Below are 16,123 nucleotides of genomic sequence, written 5' to 3' on the forward strand. Positions count from 1 at the left end.
ATAGTGACATAGGAGAAGGGTTGGTAGGTAAGGATAGTGACATAGGAGAAGGGTTGGTGGGTAACGATAGTGACATAGGAGAAGGGTTGGTAGGTAAGGATAGTGACATAGGAGAAGGTTTGGTAGGTAAGGATAGTGACATAGGAGAAGGGTTGGTAGGTAAGGATAGTGACATAGGGGAAGGTTTGGTAGGTAATGATAGTGACATAGGAGAAGGGTTGGTGGGTAAGGATAGTGACATAGGAGAAGGGTTGGTAGGTAAGGATAGTGATATAGGAGAAGGGTTGGTAGGTAAGGATAGTGACATAGGAGAAGGGTTGGTGGGTAAGAATAGTGATATAGGAGAAGGATTGGTAGGTAAGGATAGTGACATAGGAGGAGGGTTGGTGGGTAAGGATAGTGACATAGGAGAAGGGTTGGTGGGTAAGAATAGTGATATAGGAGAAGGGTTGGTAGGTAAGGATAGTGACATAGGAGAAGGGTTGGTAGGTAAGGATAGTGACATAGGAGAAGGGTTGGTAGGTAAGGATAGTGACAGAGGAGAAGGGTTGGTAGGTAAGGATAGTGACATAGGAGAAGGGTTGGTGGGTAAGGATAGTGACATAGGAGAAGGGTTGGTAGGTAAGGATAGTGACAGAGGAGAAGGGTTGGTAGGTAAGGATAGTGACATAGGAGAAGGGTTGGTGGGTAAGGATAGTGATATAGGAGAAGGGTTGGTAGGTAAGGATAGTGACATAGGAGAAGGGTTGGTAGGTAAGGATAGTGACATAGGAGAAGGGTTGGTAGGTAAGGATGGTGATATAGGAGAAGGGTTGGTGGGTAAGGATGGTGATATAGGAGAAGGATTGGTAGGTAAGGATAGTGACATAGAAGAAGGTTTGGTAGGTAAGGGTAGTGACATAGGAGAAGGGTTGGTAGGTAAGGATAGTGACATAGGAGAATGGTGTGTAGGTAAGGATAGTGACATAGGAGAAGGGTTGGTGGGTAAGGATAGTGACATAGGAGAAGGGTTGGTAGGTAAGGATAGTGACATAGAAGAAGGTTTGGTAGGTAAGGATAGTGACATAGGAGAAGGGTTGGTAGGTAAGGATAGTGACATAGGAGAAGGGTTGGTAGGTAAGGATAGTGACAAAGGAGAAGGGTTGGTAGGTAAGGATAGTGACATAGGAGAAGGGTTGGTAGGTAAGGATAGTGACAGAGGAGAAGGGTTGGTAGGTAAGGATAGTGACATAGGAGAAGGGTTAGTGGGTAAGGATAGTGATATAGGAGAAGGGTTGGTAGGTAAGGATAGTGACATAGGAGAAGGGTTGGTAGGTAAGGATAGTGACATAGGAGAAGGGTTGGTAGGTAAGGATAGTGACATAGGAGAAGGGTTGGTAGGTAAGGATAGTGATATAGGAGAAGGATTGGTAGGTAAGGATAGTGACATAGGAGAAGGGTTGGTGGGTAAGGATAGTTATATAGGAGAAGGGTTGGTAGGTAAGGATAGTTATATAGGAGAAGGGTTGGTAGGTAAGGATAGTGACATAGGAGAGGGGTTGGTAGGTAAGGATAGTTATATAGGAGAAGGGTTGGTAGGTAAGGATAGTGACATAGGAGAAGGGTTGGTAGGTAAGGATAGTGACATAGGAGAAGGGTTGGTAGGTAAGGATAGTTATATAGGAGAAGGGTTGGTAGGTAAGGATAGTGACATAGGAGAAGGGTTGGTAGGTAAGGATAGTGACATAGGAGAATGGTTGGTAGGTAAGGATAGTGACATAGGAGAAGGGTTGGTAGGTAAGGATAGTGACATAGGAGAAGGGTTGGTGGGTAAGTATAGTGACATAGGAGAAGGGTTGGTAGGTAAGGATAGTGACATAGGAGAAGGGTTGGTAGGTAAGTATAGTGACATAGGAGAAGGGTTGGTGGGTAAGGATAGTGACATAGGAGAAGGGTTGGTAGGTAAGGATAGTGACATAGGAGAAGGGTTGGTAGGTAAGGATAGTGACATAGGAGAAGGGTTGGTGGGTAAGGATAGTGACATAGGAGAAGGGTTGGTAGGTAAGGATAGTGACATAGGAGAAGGGTTGGTAGGTAAGGATAGTGACATAGGAGAAGGGTTGGTAGGTAAGGATAGTGACATAGGAGAAGGGTTGGTAGGTAAGGATAGTGGCATAGGAGAAGGGTTGGTGGGTAAGGATAGTGACTTAGGAGAAGGGTTGGTAGGTAAGGATAGTGACATAGGAGAAGGGTTGGTAGGTAAGGATAGTGATATAGGAGAAGGGTTGGTAGGTAAGGATAGTGACATAGGAGAAGGGTTGGTAGGTAAGGATAGTGACATAGGAGAAGGGTTGGTAGGTAAGGATAGTGACATAGGAGAAGGGTTGGTAGGTAAGGATAGTGACATAGGAGAAGGGTTGGTAGGTAAGGATAGTGACATAGGAGAAGGGTTGGTAGGTAAGGATAGTGACATAGGAGAAGAGTTGGTAGGTAAGGATAGTGACATAGGAGAAGGGTTGGTAGGTAAGGATAGTGACATAGGAGAAGGGTTGGTAGGTAAGGATAGTGACATAGGAGAAGGGTTGGTGGGTAAGGATAGTGATATAGGAGAAGGGTTGGTGGGTAAGGATAGTGACATAGGAGAAGGGTTAGTGGGTAAAGTTTGTCTGTTGCTGACGACACAAAAGTGTGCAATAGGGTTGATATTCCTGGAGGTGTCAGTAATATGGAAAATGATTTAGCTTTGCTAGATAAGTGTCCAAACAGTGGAAATTGAAGTTCAACGTTTCCAAATGTAAAATAATGCACTTAGGGAGGGGGAATCCTCTATCCTAGTATCACATTGGCAGTACTGTGTTGGAAAAGACTTCAGAAGAGAAGGATTTAGGGGTAATGATTTCTGACAGCCTTAAAATGAGTCACCAGTGCAACCAGGCAGTGGGGAAAGCAAATTGTATGCTAAGGTGTGTGTGTATATATATATATATATATATATATATATAAATATAAATAGTATGCTGGGCTGTATATAGATATATTCGTATGCTGAGCTGTATATATATATAATGGTATGCTGGGGTGTGCATGTGTATATATATATATATAAATCACTGATTGATAGAAAACATTAAAATCTTTAATCTTTATTCATTTCTTTTCTTAAAATAATAAACCTATAAACACACGTGAAATACTCTACTAACTACTTACAAACCGGCCACCATCCTATTCTATCTATATGTCAGCCGCCATCAGAGCCGCACGCACATGTACCAAGCTGTCTACAAATACATTGCCGAACAAGACAACTGATGAAAAGTGGCAAAGGAAACGACGTCGGGTCATTTGAACAACTATATCAACAAAAGGAAAGTAAAAATTTGCACAGTCATATATGGAAGTTTACAAAAAGGTCTATTGTTTACTAAGCTTGTTTTGCACTATGGAGCACATGAAGAGACTGCGGGGATAGTGTATATATACACAAAAGCGGTTACAAGACCAAGAGACTGTTGCAATATATGAACTATGTTTACATGTTGCGTTGATTGCACTAAGGCCAGGACAAATAGATAGAATAGGATGGTGGCCGGTTTGTAAGTAGTTAGTAGAGTATTTCACGTGTGTTTATAGGTTTATTATTTTAAGAAAAGAAATTAATAAAGATTAAAGAAAACCAACACAAATATATAAATCCATCCTGTACTGTATGTATATATATATATATATATATATATATATATATATATATATATATATATATACACACACATATATATAAATAATGGTATGCTGGGGCGTGTATATATATTATATATATATAATGGTATGCTGGGCTGTATATATATATATATATATATTCGTATGCTGAGGTGTATATGTATAATGGTATGCTGGGGTGTATAGCTAGGGGTATAACCAGTAGGAAAAGGAAGATTGTGATCCCGCTGTATATATATATATATATATATATAATTGTGATCCCGCTGTATAGAGCTCTGGTGAGACCACATCTGTATACTGTGTCCAGTTCTGGAGACCTCACCTACAAAAGGACATGGATAAAATAGAACGGGTCCAAAGACGGCTACAAAAATGGTGGAGGGTGTGAGGGATAAACCATATCAGGAAAGACTTAAAGATTTGTATCTGTATAGTCTGGGGGAAGAAGGGAAAGGGGGACATGATGGAAACCTTTATATATGTTACAGGAGGAAAAAGGGAAAGGGAGGACATGATGGAAACCTTTATATATGTTACAGGAGGAAGAAGGGAAAGGAGGGACATGATGGAACCTTTATATATGTTACAGGAGGAAGAAGGGAAAGGGAGGACATGATGGAAACCTTTATATATGTTACAGGAGGGAAGAAGGGAAAGGAGGACATGATGGGAACCTTTATATATGTTACAGGGGGAAGAAGGGAAAGGGAGGACATGATGGAAACCTTTATATATGTTACAGGAGGAAAAAGGGAAAGGGAGGACATGATGGGAACCTTTATATATGTTACAGGAGGGAAGAAGGGAAAGGAGGACATGATGGGAACCTTTATATATGTTACAGGAGGGAAGAAGGGAAAGGAGGACATGATGGGAACCTTTATATATGTTACAGGAGGAAGAAGGGAACGGAGGGACATGATGGAAACCTTTATATATGTTACAGGAGGAAGAAGGGAAAGGGGGGACATGATGGAAACCTTTATATATGTTACAGGAGGAAGAAGGGAAAGGGAGGACATGATGGAAACCTTTATATATGTTACAGGAGGGAAGAAGGGAAAGGAGGACATGATGGGAACCTTTATATATGTTACAGGAGGGAAGAAGGGAAAGGAGGACATGATGGGAACCTTTATATATGTTACAGGAGGAAGAAGGGAAAGGGGGGACATGATGGAAACCTTTATATATGTTACAGGAGGAAGAAGAGAAAGGGAGGACATGATGGAAACCTTTATATATGTTACAGGACTAAAGGTTCAGGAGGGAAGTGTTTTTAGTAAAAAACTGAGTTCAAGAACAAGAGGAGACAGTGAGAGGTTACTGGGGGGAAGATCAGAAGCAATGTGAGAAAATATTATTTTAATGAAAGAGTAGTAGATACCTGGAACAAACTTCCAGCAGAGGTGGTTGGTAAATCTACAATAACAGAATATAAACACGCCCGATATAGACATATATCTATCCTATATCTATCTTATATCTACCCCATATACATAGCCCCCTTATGTTGTCCGTCCCTCTATATAGCCCCCTTATGTTGTCTCCCTCTGATAAAAAGAAAAAACAGGACGGGGCAGGGCCCACTCCTGCTCAGGGCCCACCGGGGATTTTCCTGGCGCCCCGGTGGTCCAGTCCGAGCCTGCTAGGGGCCCACTCCTGCTCGGGGCCTACTGGGGCATTCCCCGGGGATCCGGTCTGAGCCTGCTAGGGGCCCACTCCTGCTCGGAGCCTACTGGGGCATTCCCCGGGGATCCGGTCTGAGCCTGCTAGGGGCCCACTCCTGCTCGGAGCCTACTGGGGCATTCCCCGGGGATCCGGTCTGAGCCTGCTAGGGGCCCACTCCTGCTCGGGGCCTACTGGGGCATTCCCCGGGGATCCGGTCTGAGCCTGCTAGGGGCGATCCTGTAAGGAGAATGTGGGGTCCGCACTCTGTTAGCACTGACAGTAAGTCTACGCACGCTGTGACGGGCAATTACAACCTTGCTGCAGTGTTGAGCGATATAAATTACACACCAGAAAAAGATGAGTTTTCTTCTGCTCTTTGTCTTTTTCCCCTATGTATATAGAGAATATATAGGCTCTGGAATGAGGCACGGCCGTGTCTGTATCACACAGAATGCTTGGATTGTGTAACATGTGGACGTGTGCTGGATGGTAACAGTCACGGCCACAACCTATATATTCTCTATATACATAGGGAAATAAGACAAAGAGCAGAAGAAAATGAATCTTACTGATGTGTAATTTATATCTCACAACATTTATTGTTAACGTCACAGATCTATAGAGAGATATATAAGGTCTATCTGGGACTATATACAGATATATAAGGTCTATCTGGGACTATATACAGATATATAAAGTCTATCTGGGATCTATATACAGAGATATAAGGTCTATCTGGGACTATATACAGATATATAAGGTCTATCTGGGACTATATACAGATATATAAGGTCTATCTGGGACTATATACAGATATATAAAGTCTATCTGGAACTATATACAGATATATAAGGTCTATCTGGGACTATATACAGATATATAAGGTCTATCTGGGACTATATACAGAGATATAAGGTCTATCTGGGATCTATATACAGATATATAAGGTCTATCTGGGACTATATACAGATATATAAGGTCTATCTGGGACTATATACAGATATATAAAGTCTATCTGGAACTATATACAGATATATAAGGTCTATCTGGGACTATATACAGATATATAAGGTCTATCTGGGACTATATACAGAGATATAAGGTCTATCTGGGATCTATATACAGAGATATAAGGTCTATCTGGGACTATATACAGATATATAAGGTCTATCTGGGACTATATACAGAGATATAAGGTCTATCTGGGACTATATACAGATATATAAGGTCTATCTGGGACTATATACAGATATATAAGGTCTATCTGGGACTATATACAGATATATAAGGTCTATCTGGGACTATATACAGATATATAAAGTCTATCTGGGACTATATACAGATATATAAGGTGTATCTGGGACTATATACAGATATATAAGGTCTATCTGGGACTATATACAGAGATATAAGGTCTATCTGGGACTATATACAGATATATAAGGTCTATCTGGGACTATATACAGATATATAAGGTCTATCTGGGATCTATATACAGATATATAAGGTCTATCTGGGACTATATACAGAGATATAAGGTCTATCTGGGATCTATATACAGAGATATAAGGTCTATCTGGGACTATATACAGATATATAAGGTCTATCTGGGATCTATATACAGATATATAAGGTCTATCTGGGATCTATAGAGAGAGATATAAGGTCTATCTGGGATCTATATACAGATATATAAGGTCTATCTGGGACTATATACAGATATATAAGGTCTATCTGGGACTATATACAGATATATAAGGTCTATCTGGGACTATATACAGAGATATAAGGTCTATCTGGGACTATATAACAGATATATAAGGTCTATCTGGGACTATATACAGATATATAAGTCTATCTGGGACTATATACAGATATATAAGGTCTATCTGGGACTATATACAGATATATAAGGTCCTATCTGGGACTATATACAGATATATAAGGTCTATCTGGGACTATATACAGATATCTAAGGTCTATCTGGGACTATATACAGATATATAAGGTCTATCTGGGACTATATACAGATATATAAGGTCTATCTGGGATCTATATACAGATATATAAGGTCTATCTGGGACTATATACAGATATATAAGGTCTATCTGGGACTATATACAGATATATAAGGTCTATCTGGGACTATATACAGATATATAAGGTCTATCTGGGACTATATACAGATATATAAGGTCTATCTGGGACTATATACAGATATATAAGGTCTATCTGGGATCTATATACAGATATATAAGGTCTATCTGGGACTATATACAGATATATAAGGTGTATCTGGGACTATATACAGATATATAAGGTCTATCTGGGACTATATACAGATATATAAGGTCTATCTGGGACTATATACAGATATATAAGGTCTATCTGGGATCTATATACAGATATATAAGGTCTATCTGGGACTATATACAGATATATAAGGTCTATCTGGGACTATATACAGATATATAAGGTCTATCTGGGATCTATATACAGATATATAAGGTCTATCTGGGACTATATACAGATATATAAGGTCTATCTGGGACTATATACAGATATATAAGTCTATCTGGGACTATATACAGAGATATAAGGTCTATCTGGGATCTATATACAGATATATAAGGTCTATCTGGGACTATATACAGATATATAAGGTCCTATCTGGGACTATATACAGATATATAAGGTCTATCTGGGACTATACTACAGATATATAAGGTCTATCTGGGACTATATACAGATATATAAGGTCTATCTGGGACTATATACAGATATATAAGGTCTATCTGGGACTATATACAGATATATAACAGGTCTATCTGGGACGATATACAGATATATAAGGTGGCTATCTGGGACTATATACAGATATATAAAGTCTATTGGGGATCTATATACAGAGTATAAGGGTCTATCTGGGACTATATACAGAGATATAAGGTCTAATCTGGGACTATATACAGATATAATAAGGTCTATCTGGTGACTATATACAGATATATAAAGGTCTATCTGACTATACAGAGATATAAGGTCTATCTGTGAACTATATACAGATATATAAGGTCTATCTGGGACTATATACAGAGATATAAGGTCTATCTGGGACTATATACAGATATATAAGGTCTATCTGGGACTATATACAGATATATAAGGTCTATCTGGGACTATATACAGATATATAAGGTCTATCTGGGATCTATAGAGAGAGATATAAGGTCTATCTGGGATCTATATACAGATATATAAGGTCTATCTGGGACTATATACAGATATATAAGGTCTATCTGGGACTATATACAGATATATAAGGTCTATCTGGGACTATATACAGAGATATAAGGTCTATCTGGGACTATATACAGATATATAAGGTCTATCTGGGACTATATACAGATATATAAGGTCTATCTGGGACTATATACAGATATATAAGGTCTATCTGGGACTATATACAGATATATAAGGTCTATCTGGGACTATATACAGATATATAAGGTCTATCTGGGACTATATACAGATATATAAGGTCTATCTGGGACTATATACAGATATATAAGGTCTATCTGGGACTATATACAGATATATAAGGTCTATCTGGGATCTATATACAGATATATAAGGTCTATCTGGGACTATATACAGATATATAAGGTCTATCTGGGACTATATACAGATATATAAGGTCTATCTGGGACTATATACAGATATATAAGTCTATCTGGGACTATATACAGATATATAAGGTCTATCTGGGACTATATACAGATATATAAGGTCTATCTGGGATCTATATACAGATATATAAGGTCTATCTGGGACTATATACAGATATATAAGGTCTATCTGGGACTATATACAGATATATAAGGTCTATCTGGGACTATATACAGATATATAAGGTCTATCTGGGATCTATATACAGATATATAAGGTCTATCTGGGACTATATACAGATATATAAGGTCTATCTGGGATCTATATACAGATATATAAGGTCTATCTGGGACTATATACAGATATATAAGGTCTATCTGGGATCTATATACAGATATATAAGGTCTATCTGGGACTATATACAGATATATAAGTCTATCTGGGACTATATACAGATATATAAGGTCTATCTGGGACTATATACAGAGATATAAGGTCTATCTGGGACTATATACAGATATATAAGGTCTATCTGGGACTATATACAGATATATAAGGTCTATCTGGGACTATATACAGATATATAAGTTCTATCTGGGACTATCTACAGATATATAAGGTCTATCTGGGACTATATACAGATATATAAGGTCTATCTGGGACTATATACAGAGATATAAGGTCTATCTGGGACTATATACAGATATATAAGGTCTATCTGGGACTATATACAGATATATAAGGTCTATCTGGGACTATATAAAGATATATAAGGTCTATCTGGGACTATATACAGATATATAAGGTCTATCTGGACTATATACAGATATATAAGGTCTATCTGGGACTATATACAGATATATAAGGTCTATCTGGGACTATATACAGATATATAAGGTCTATCTGGGACTATATACAGATATATAAGGTCTTATCTGGGAACTATCTACAGAGATATAAGTTCTATCTTTGGGGACTATATACAGAGATATAGGGGTCTATCTGGGGGGGACATATACAGATATGGGGGGGGGGTCTATCTGGGGGTGACTATATACAGATATATAAGGTCTATCTGGGATCTATATACAGATATTATAATGTCTATCTGGGACTAATAACAGAGTATATAAGGTCTATTCTGGGAATCTATAGTACAGATATATAAGGTCTATCTGGACTATATACCGATATATAAGGTCTATCTGGGATCTATATACAGATATATAAGGTCTTTATTCTGGGATCTATATACAGAGATAGTAAGGGTCTATCTGGGATCTATATACAGATATATAAGGTATATCTGGGGACTATATACAGATATATAAGGTCTATCGGGGATCTATATACAGATATATACGGTCTATCTGGGACTCATATACAGAGATATAAGTTCCTATCTGGGACTTATATACAGATCTATACAGGTTCTATCTGGGACTATATAATATCTATCAAGGGTCTATTCCGGACTATATACACAATATATAAGGTCTTATCTGGGACTATATACAGATATATAAGGTCTATCTGGGACTATATACAGATATATAAAGTCTATCTGGGATCTATATACAGAGATATAAGGTCTATCTGGGACTATATACAGATATATAAGGTCTATCTGGGACTATATACAGATATATAAGGTCTATCTGGGACTATATACAGATATATAAAGTCTATCTGGAACTATATACAGATATATAAGGTCTATCTGGGACTATATACAGATATATAAGGTCTATCTGGGACTATATACATGAGATATAAGGTCTATCTGGGATCTATATACAGAGATATAAGGTCTATCTGGGACTATATACAGATATATAAGGTCTATCTGGGACTATATACAGAGATATAAGGTCTATCTGGGACTATATACAGATATATAAGGTCTATCTGGGACTATATACAGATATATAAGGTCTATCTGGGACTATAGACAGATATATAAGGTCTATCTGGGACTATATACAGATATATAAAGTCTATCTGGGACTATATACAGATATATAAGGTGTATCTGGGACTATATACAGATATATAAGGTCTATCTGGGACTATATACAGAGATATAAGGTCTATCTGGGACTATATACAGATATATAAGGTCTATCTGGGACTATATACAGATATATAAGGTCTATCTGGGATCTATATACAGATATATAAGGTCTATCTGGGACTATATACAGAGATATAAGGTCTATCTGGGACTATATACAGATATATAAGGTCTATCTGGGACTATATACAGATATATAAGGTCTATCTGGGACTATATACAGATATATAAGGTCTATCTGGGATCTATAGAGAGAGATATAAGGTCTATCTGGGATCTATATACAGATATATAAGGTCTATCTGGGACTATATACAGATATATAAGGTCTATCTGGGACTATATACAGATATATAAGGTCTATCTGGGACTATATACAGAGATATAAGGTCTATCTGGGACTATATACAGATATATAAGGTCTATCTGGGACTATATACAGATATATAAGGTCTATCTGGGATCTATAGAGAGAGATATAAGGTCTATCTGGGATCTATATACAGATATATAAGGTCTATCTGGGACTATATACAGATATATAAGGTCTATCTGGGATCTATATACAGAGATATAAGGTCTATCTGGGATCTATAGAGAGAGATATAAGGTCTATCTGGGACTATATACAGATATATAAGGTCTATCTGGGACTATATACAGATATATAAGGTCTATCTGGGACTATATACAGATATATAAGGTCTATCTGGGATCTATAGAGAGAGATATAAGGTCTATCTGGGACTATATACAGATATATAAGGTCTATCTGGGACTATATACAGATATATAAGGTCTATCTGGGACTATATACAGATATATAAGGTCTATCTGGGACTATATACAGATATATAAGGTCTATCTGGGACTATATACAGATATATAAGGTCTATCTGGGACTATATACAGATATATAAGGTCTATCTGGGACTATATACAGATATATAAGGTCTATCTGGGACTATATACAGATATATAAGGTCTATCTGGGACTATATACAGATATATAAGGTCTATCTGGGACTATATACAGATATATAAGGTCTATCTGGGACTATATACAGATATATAAGGTCTATCTGGGACTATATACAGATATATAAGGTCTATCTGGGACTATATACAGATATATAAGGTCTATCTGGGACTATATACAGATATATAAGGTCTATCTGGGACTATATACAGATATATAAGGTCTATCTGGGATCTATATACAGATATATAAGGTCTATCTGGGACTATATACAGATATATAAGGTCTATCTGGGACTATATACAGATATATAAGGTCTATCTGGGACTATATACAGATATATAAGGTCTATCTGGGACTATATACAGATATATAAGGTCTATCTGGGACTATATACAGAGATATAAGGTCTATCTGGGATCTATATACAGATATATAAGGTCTATCTGGGACTATATACAGATATATAAGGTGTATCTGGGACTATATACAGATATATAAGGTCTATCTGGGACTATATACAGATATATAAGGTCTATCTGGGACTATATACAGATATATAAGGTCTATCTGGGATCTATATACAGATATATAAGGTCTATCTGGGACTATATACAGATATATAAGGTCTATCTGGGACTATATACAGATATATAAGGTCTATCTGGGATCTATATACAGATATATAAGGTCTATCTGGGACTATATACAGATATATAAGGTCTATCTGGGACTATATACAGATATATAAGGTCTATCTGGGACTATATACAGAGATATAAGGTCTATCTGGGATCTATATACAGATATATAAGGTCTATCTGGGACTATATACAGATATATAAGGTCTATCTGGGACTATATACAGATATATAAGGTCTATCTGGGAATATATACAGATATATAAGGTCTATCTGGGACTATATACAGATATATAAGGTCTATCTGGGACTATATACAGATATATAAGGTCTATCTGGGATCTATAGAGAGAGATATAAGGTCTATCTGGGACTATATACAGAGATATAAGGTCTATCTGGGATCTATATACAGAGATATAAGGTCTATCTGGGACTATATACAGATATATAAAGTCTATCTGGGATCTATATACAGATATATAAGGTCTATCTGGGACTATATACAGAGATATAAGTTCTATCTGGGACTATATACAGATATATAAGGTCTATCTGGGACTATATACAGATATATAAGGTCTATCTGGGACTATATACAGATATATAAGGTCTATCTGGGACTATATACAGATATATAAGGTCTATCTGGGACTATATACAGATATATAAGGTCTATCTGGGACTATATACAGATATATAAGGTCTATCTGGGACTATATACAGATATATAAGGTCTATCTGGGACATATACAGATATATAAGGTCTATCTGGGACTATATACAGATATATAAGGTCTATCTGGGACTATATACAGATATATAAGGTCTATCTGGGACTATATACAGATATATAAGGTCTATCTGGGACTATATACAGATATATAAGGTCTATCTGGGACATATACAGATATATAAGGTCTATCTGGGACTATATACAGATATATAAGGTCATTGGGGGCGGGGTCTGATATCACAGGCGGGGTCTGACACTGGGGCGTGGTCTGATATCAAAGGCGTGGTCTGATATGGGGGGCGGCGTCTGACATCGGGGGCAGGGTCTGACATTGGGGTGGGGTCTGATATTACAGGCTGGGTCTGACATCGGGGGCGGGTCTAAAATCACAGGTGGGGTCTGACATGTGAGGCATGGTCTAATATCGGAGGCGGGTTCTGACATCGGGGACGGGGTCTTACAACGTAGGCGTGGTCTGATATTGAAGGCGTGGTCTGATATCGGAGGCGTGGTCTGATATCACAGGTGGGGTCTGACATTGGGGGCTGGGTCTGACGATGGGGGCGGGGGTCTGATATTGGGGGCGGGGTCTAATATGTGAGGTGGGGTCTGACATTGGGGGTGGGGTCTGACAATAGGGCCTGGTCTGACAATTGGGCGGGGTCTGATATGTGAGGTGGGGTCTGATAGAGGGTGTGGTCTAATATCGGGGGTGGGGTCTAAAAGAGGGTGTGGTCTAATATCGGGGGTGGGCACTGCTATCGGGGGCGTGGTCTTATCGGACACCTTCCTCCCGTTAGTCCTGCTGCTCACCGCCATCTCTTTGTGTCTTGCAGCAGCGGTTTGGAGAAGCTGAGGAGCAGGACTCGCAGGAGATGTTCGGCTGGATCTCATCATTCATGAAGGACTTTCACAAGGCCTATGTGGATATAAGAGGTTCCCATTGAGACCTCTATATACCTGAGCCGGGGGCCGCGCTGTATACACTCCATCCTCTGGAGCTGTCGCCATCGTACAGAGTGGTCTTGCCCTGGACCCCAGACGCTATATGTATATATATTAAAAACAAAAGGTGCAACAGCAACCCACAGGTGCAGGGGATTACCGTATATACTCCTCCCAGCGTATACACTGTAAACACCTGCTCTGTAGATATTAAAAATTAAAATATAATTTTTTTTTTAGAAAAACGAGGATTTTAGCAAACTATTTGATCAAACAGTGTGTACTATGTCGCCATGTTAAGGCGTCCTCGAGATATATATATATACTACAGATACGATATGTAACCTGCTATAATGGGGCGATAGATTATTTATATATATATACACACTACAGATACTATATGTAACCTGCTATAATGGGGTGGTGTGTATATATATATATATATATATATATATATATATATATATATATATATACATACACTCACCGGCCACTTTATTAGGTACACCATGCTAGTAACGGGTTGGACCCCCTTTTGCCTTCAGAACTGCCCCAATTCTTGGTGGCATAGATACAACAAGGTGCTGGAAGCTTCCTCAGAGATTTTGGTCCATATTGACATGATGACATCACACAGTTGCCGCAGATTTGTCGGCTGCACATCCATGATGCCAATCTCCCGTTCCACCACATCCCAAAGATGCTCTATTGGATTGAGATCTGGTGACTGTGGAGGCCATTGGAGTACAGTGACCTCATTGTCATGTTCAAGAAACCAGTCTGAGATGATTCTAGCTTTATGACATGGCGCATTATCCTGCTGAAAGTCGCCATCAGATGTTGGGTCCATTGTGGTCATAAAGGGATGGACATGGTCAGCAACAATACTCAGGTAGGCTGTGGCATTGCAACCATGCTCAATTGGTACCAAGGGGCCCAAAGAGTGCCAAGAAAATATTCCCCACACCATGACACCACCACCACCAGCCTGAACCGCTGATACAAGGCAGGATGGATCCATGCTTTCATGTTGTTGGCGCCAAATTCTGACCCTACCATCCGAATGTCGCAGCAGAAATCGAGACTCATCAGACCAGGCAACGTTTTTCCAATCTTCTACTGTCCAATTTCGATGAGCTTGTGCAAATTGTAGCCTCAGTTTCCTGTTCTTAGCTGAGCGGAGTGGCCCCCGGTGTGGTCTTCTGCTGCTGTAGCCCATCTGCCTCAGAGTTGGCCGTACTGTGCGTTCAGAGATGCTCTTCGGCCTACCTTGGCTGTAACGGTTGGCTATTTGAGTCACTGTTGCCTTTCTATCAGCTGGAACCAGTCTGCCCATTCTCCTCTGACCTCCGGCATCAACAAGGCATTTCCGCCCACAGAACGGCCGCTCACTGGATGGTTTTTCTTTTTCGGACCATTCTCTGTAAACCCTAGAGATGGTTGTGCGTGAAAATCCCAGTAGATCAGCAGTTTCTGAAATACTCAGACCAGCCCTTCTGGCACCAACAACCATGCCACGTTCAAAGGCCTCAGATCACCTTTCTTCCCCATACTGATGCTCGGTTTGAACTGCAGGAGATTGTCTTGACCATGTCTACATGCCTAAATGCACTGAGTTGCCGCCATGTGATTGGCTGATTAGAAATTAATGGTAACGTGCAGTTGGACAGGTGTACCTAATAAAGTGGCCGGTGAGTGTATATATA

At 38.9% G+C, this 16,123-nt stretch overlaps 1 protein-coding gene across 1 annotated transcript in view; it reads left to right on the forward strand.

Annotated features, from left to right (window-relative positions):
* LOC138772571 (uncharacterized) overlaps positions 1 to 14,794 on the forward strand; it is a 74,583-nt gene extending 59,789 nt beyond the window's left edge. Inside the window, exon 8 of the mRNA XM_069953063.1 lies at positions 14,309 to 14,794. Within this exon, the coding sequence (XP_069809164.1) occupies positions 14,309 to 14,419 (111 nt within the window). The 3' untranslated portion in view covers positions 14,420 to 14,794. The remainder of the gene's footprint in view (positions 1 to 14,308) is intronic.
* The last annotated feature ends 1,329 nt before the right edge of the window (positions 14,795 to 16,123 follow it).

This window comes from Dendropsophus ebraccatus, chromosome 14, assembly GCF_027789765.1.
Source record: "Dendropsophus ebraccatus isolate aDenEbr1 chromosome 14, aDenEbr1.pat, whole genome shotgun sequence".
In the NCBI taxonomy this organism is placed as follows: Eukaryota; Metazoa; Chordata; class Amphibia; order Anura; family Hylidae; genus Dendropsophus; species Dendropsophus ebraccatus.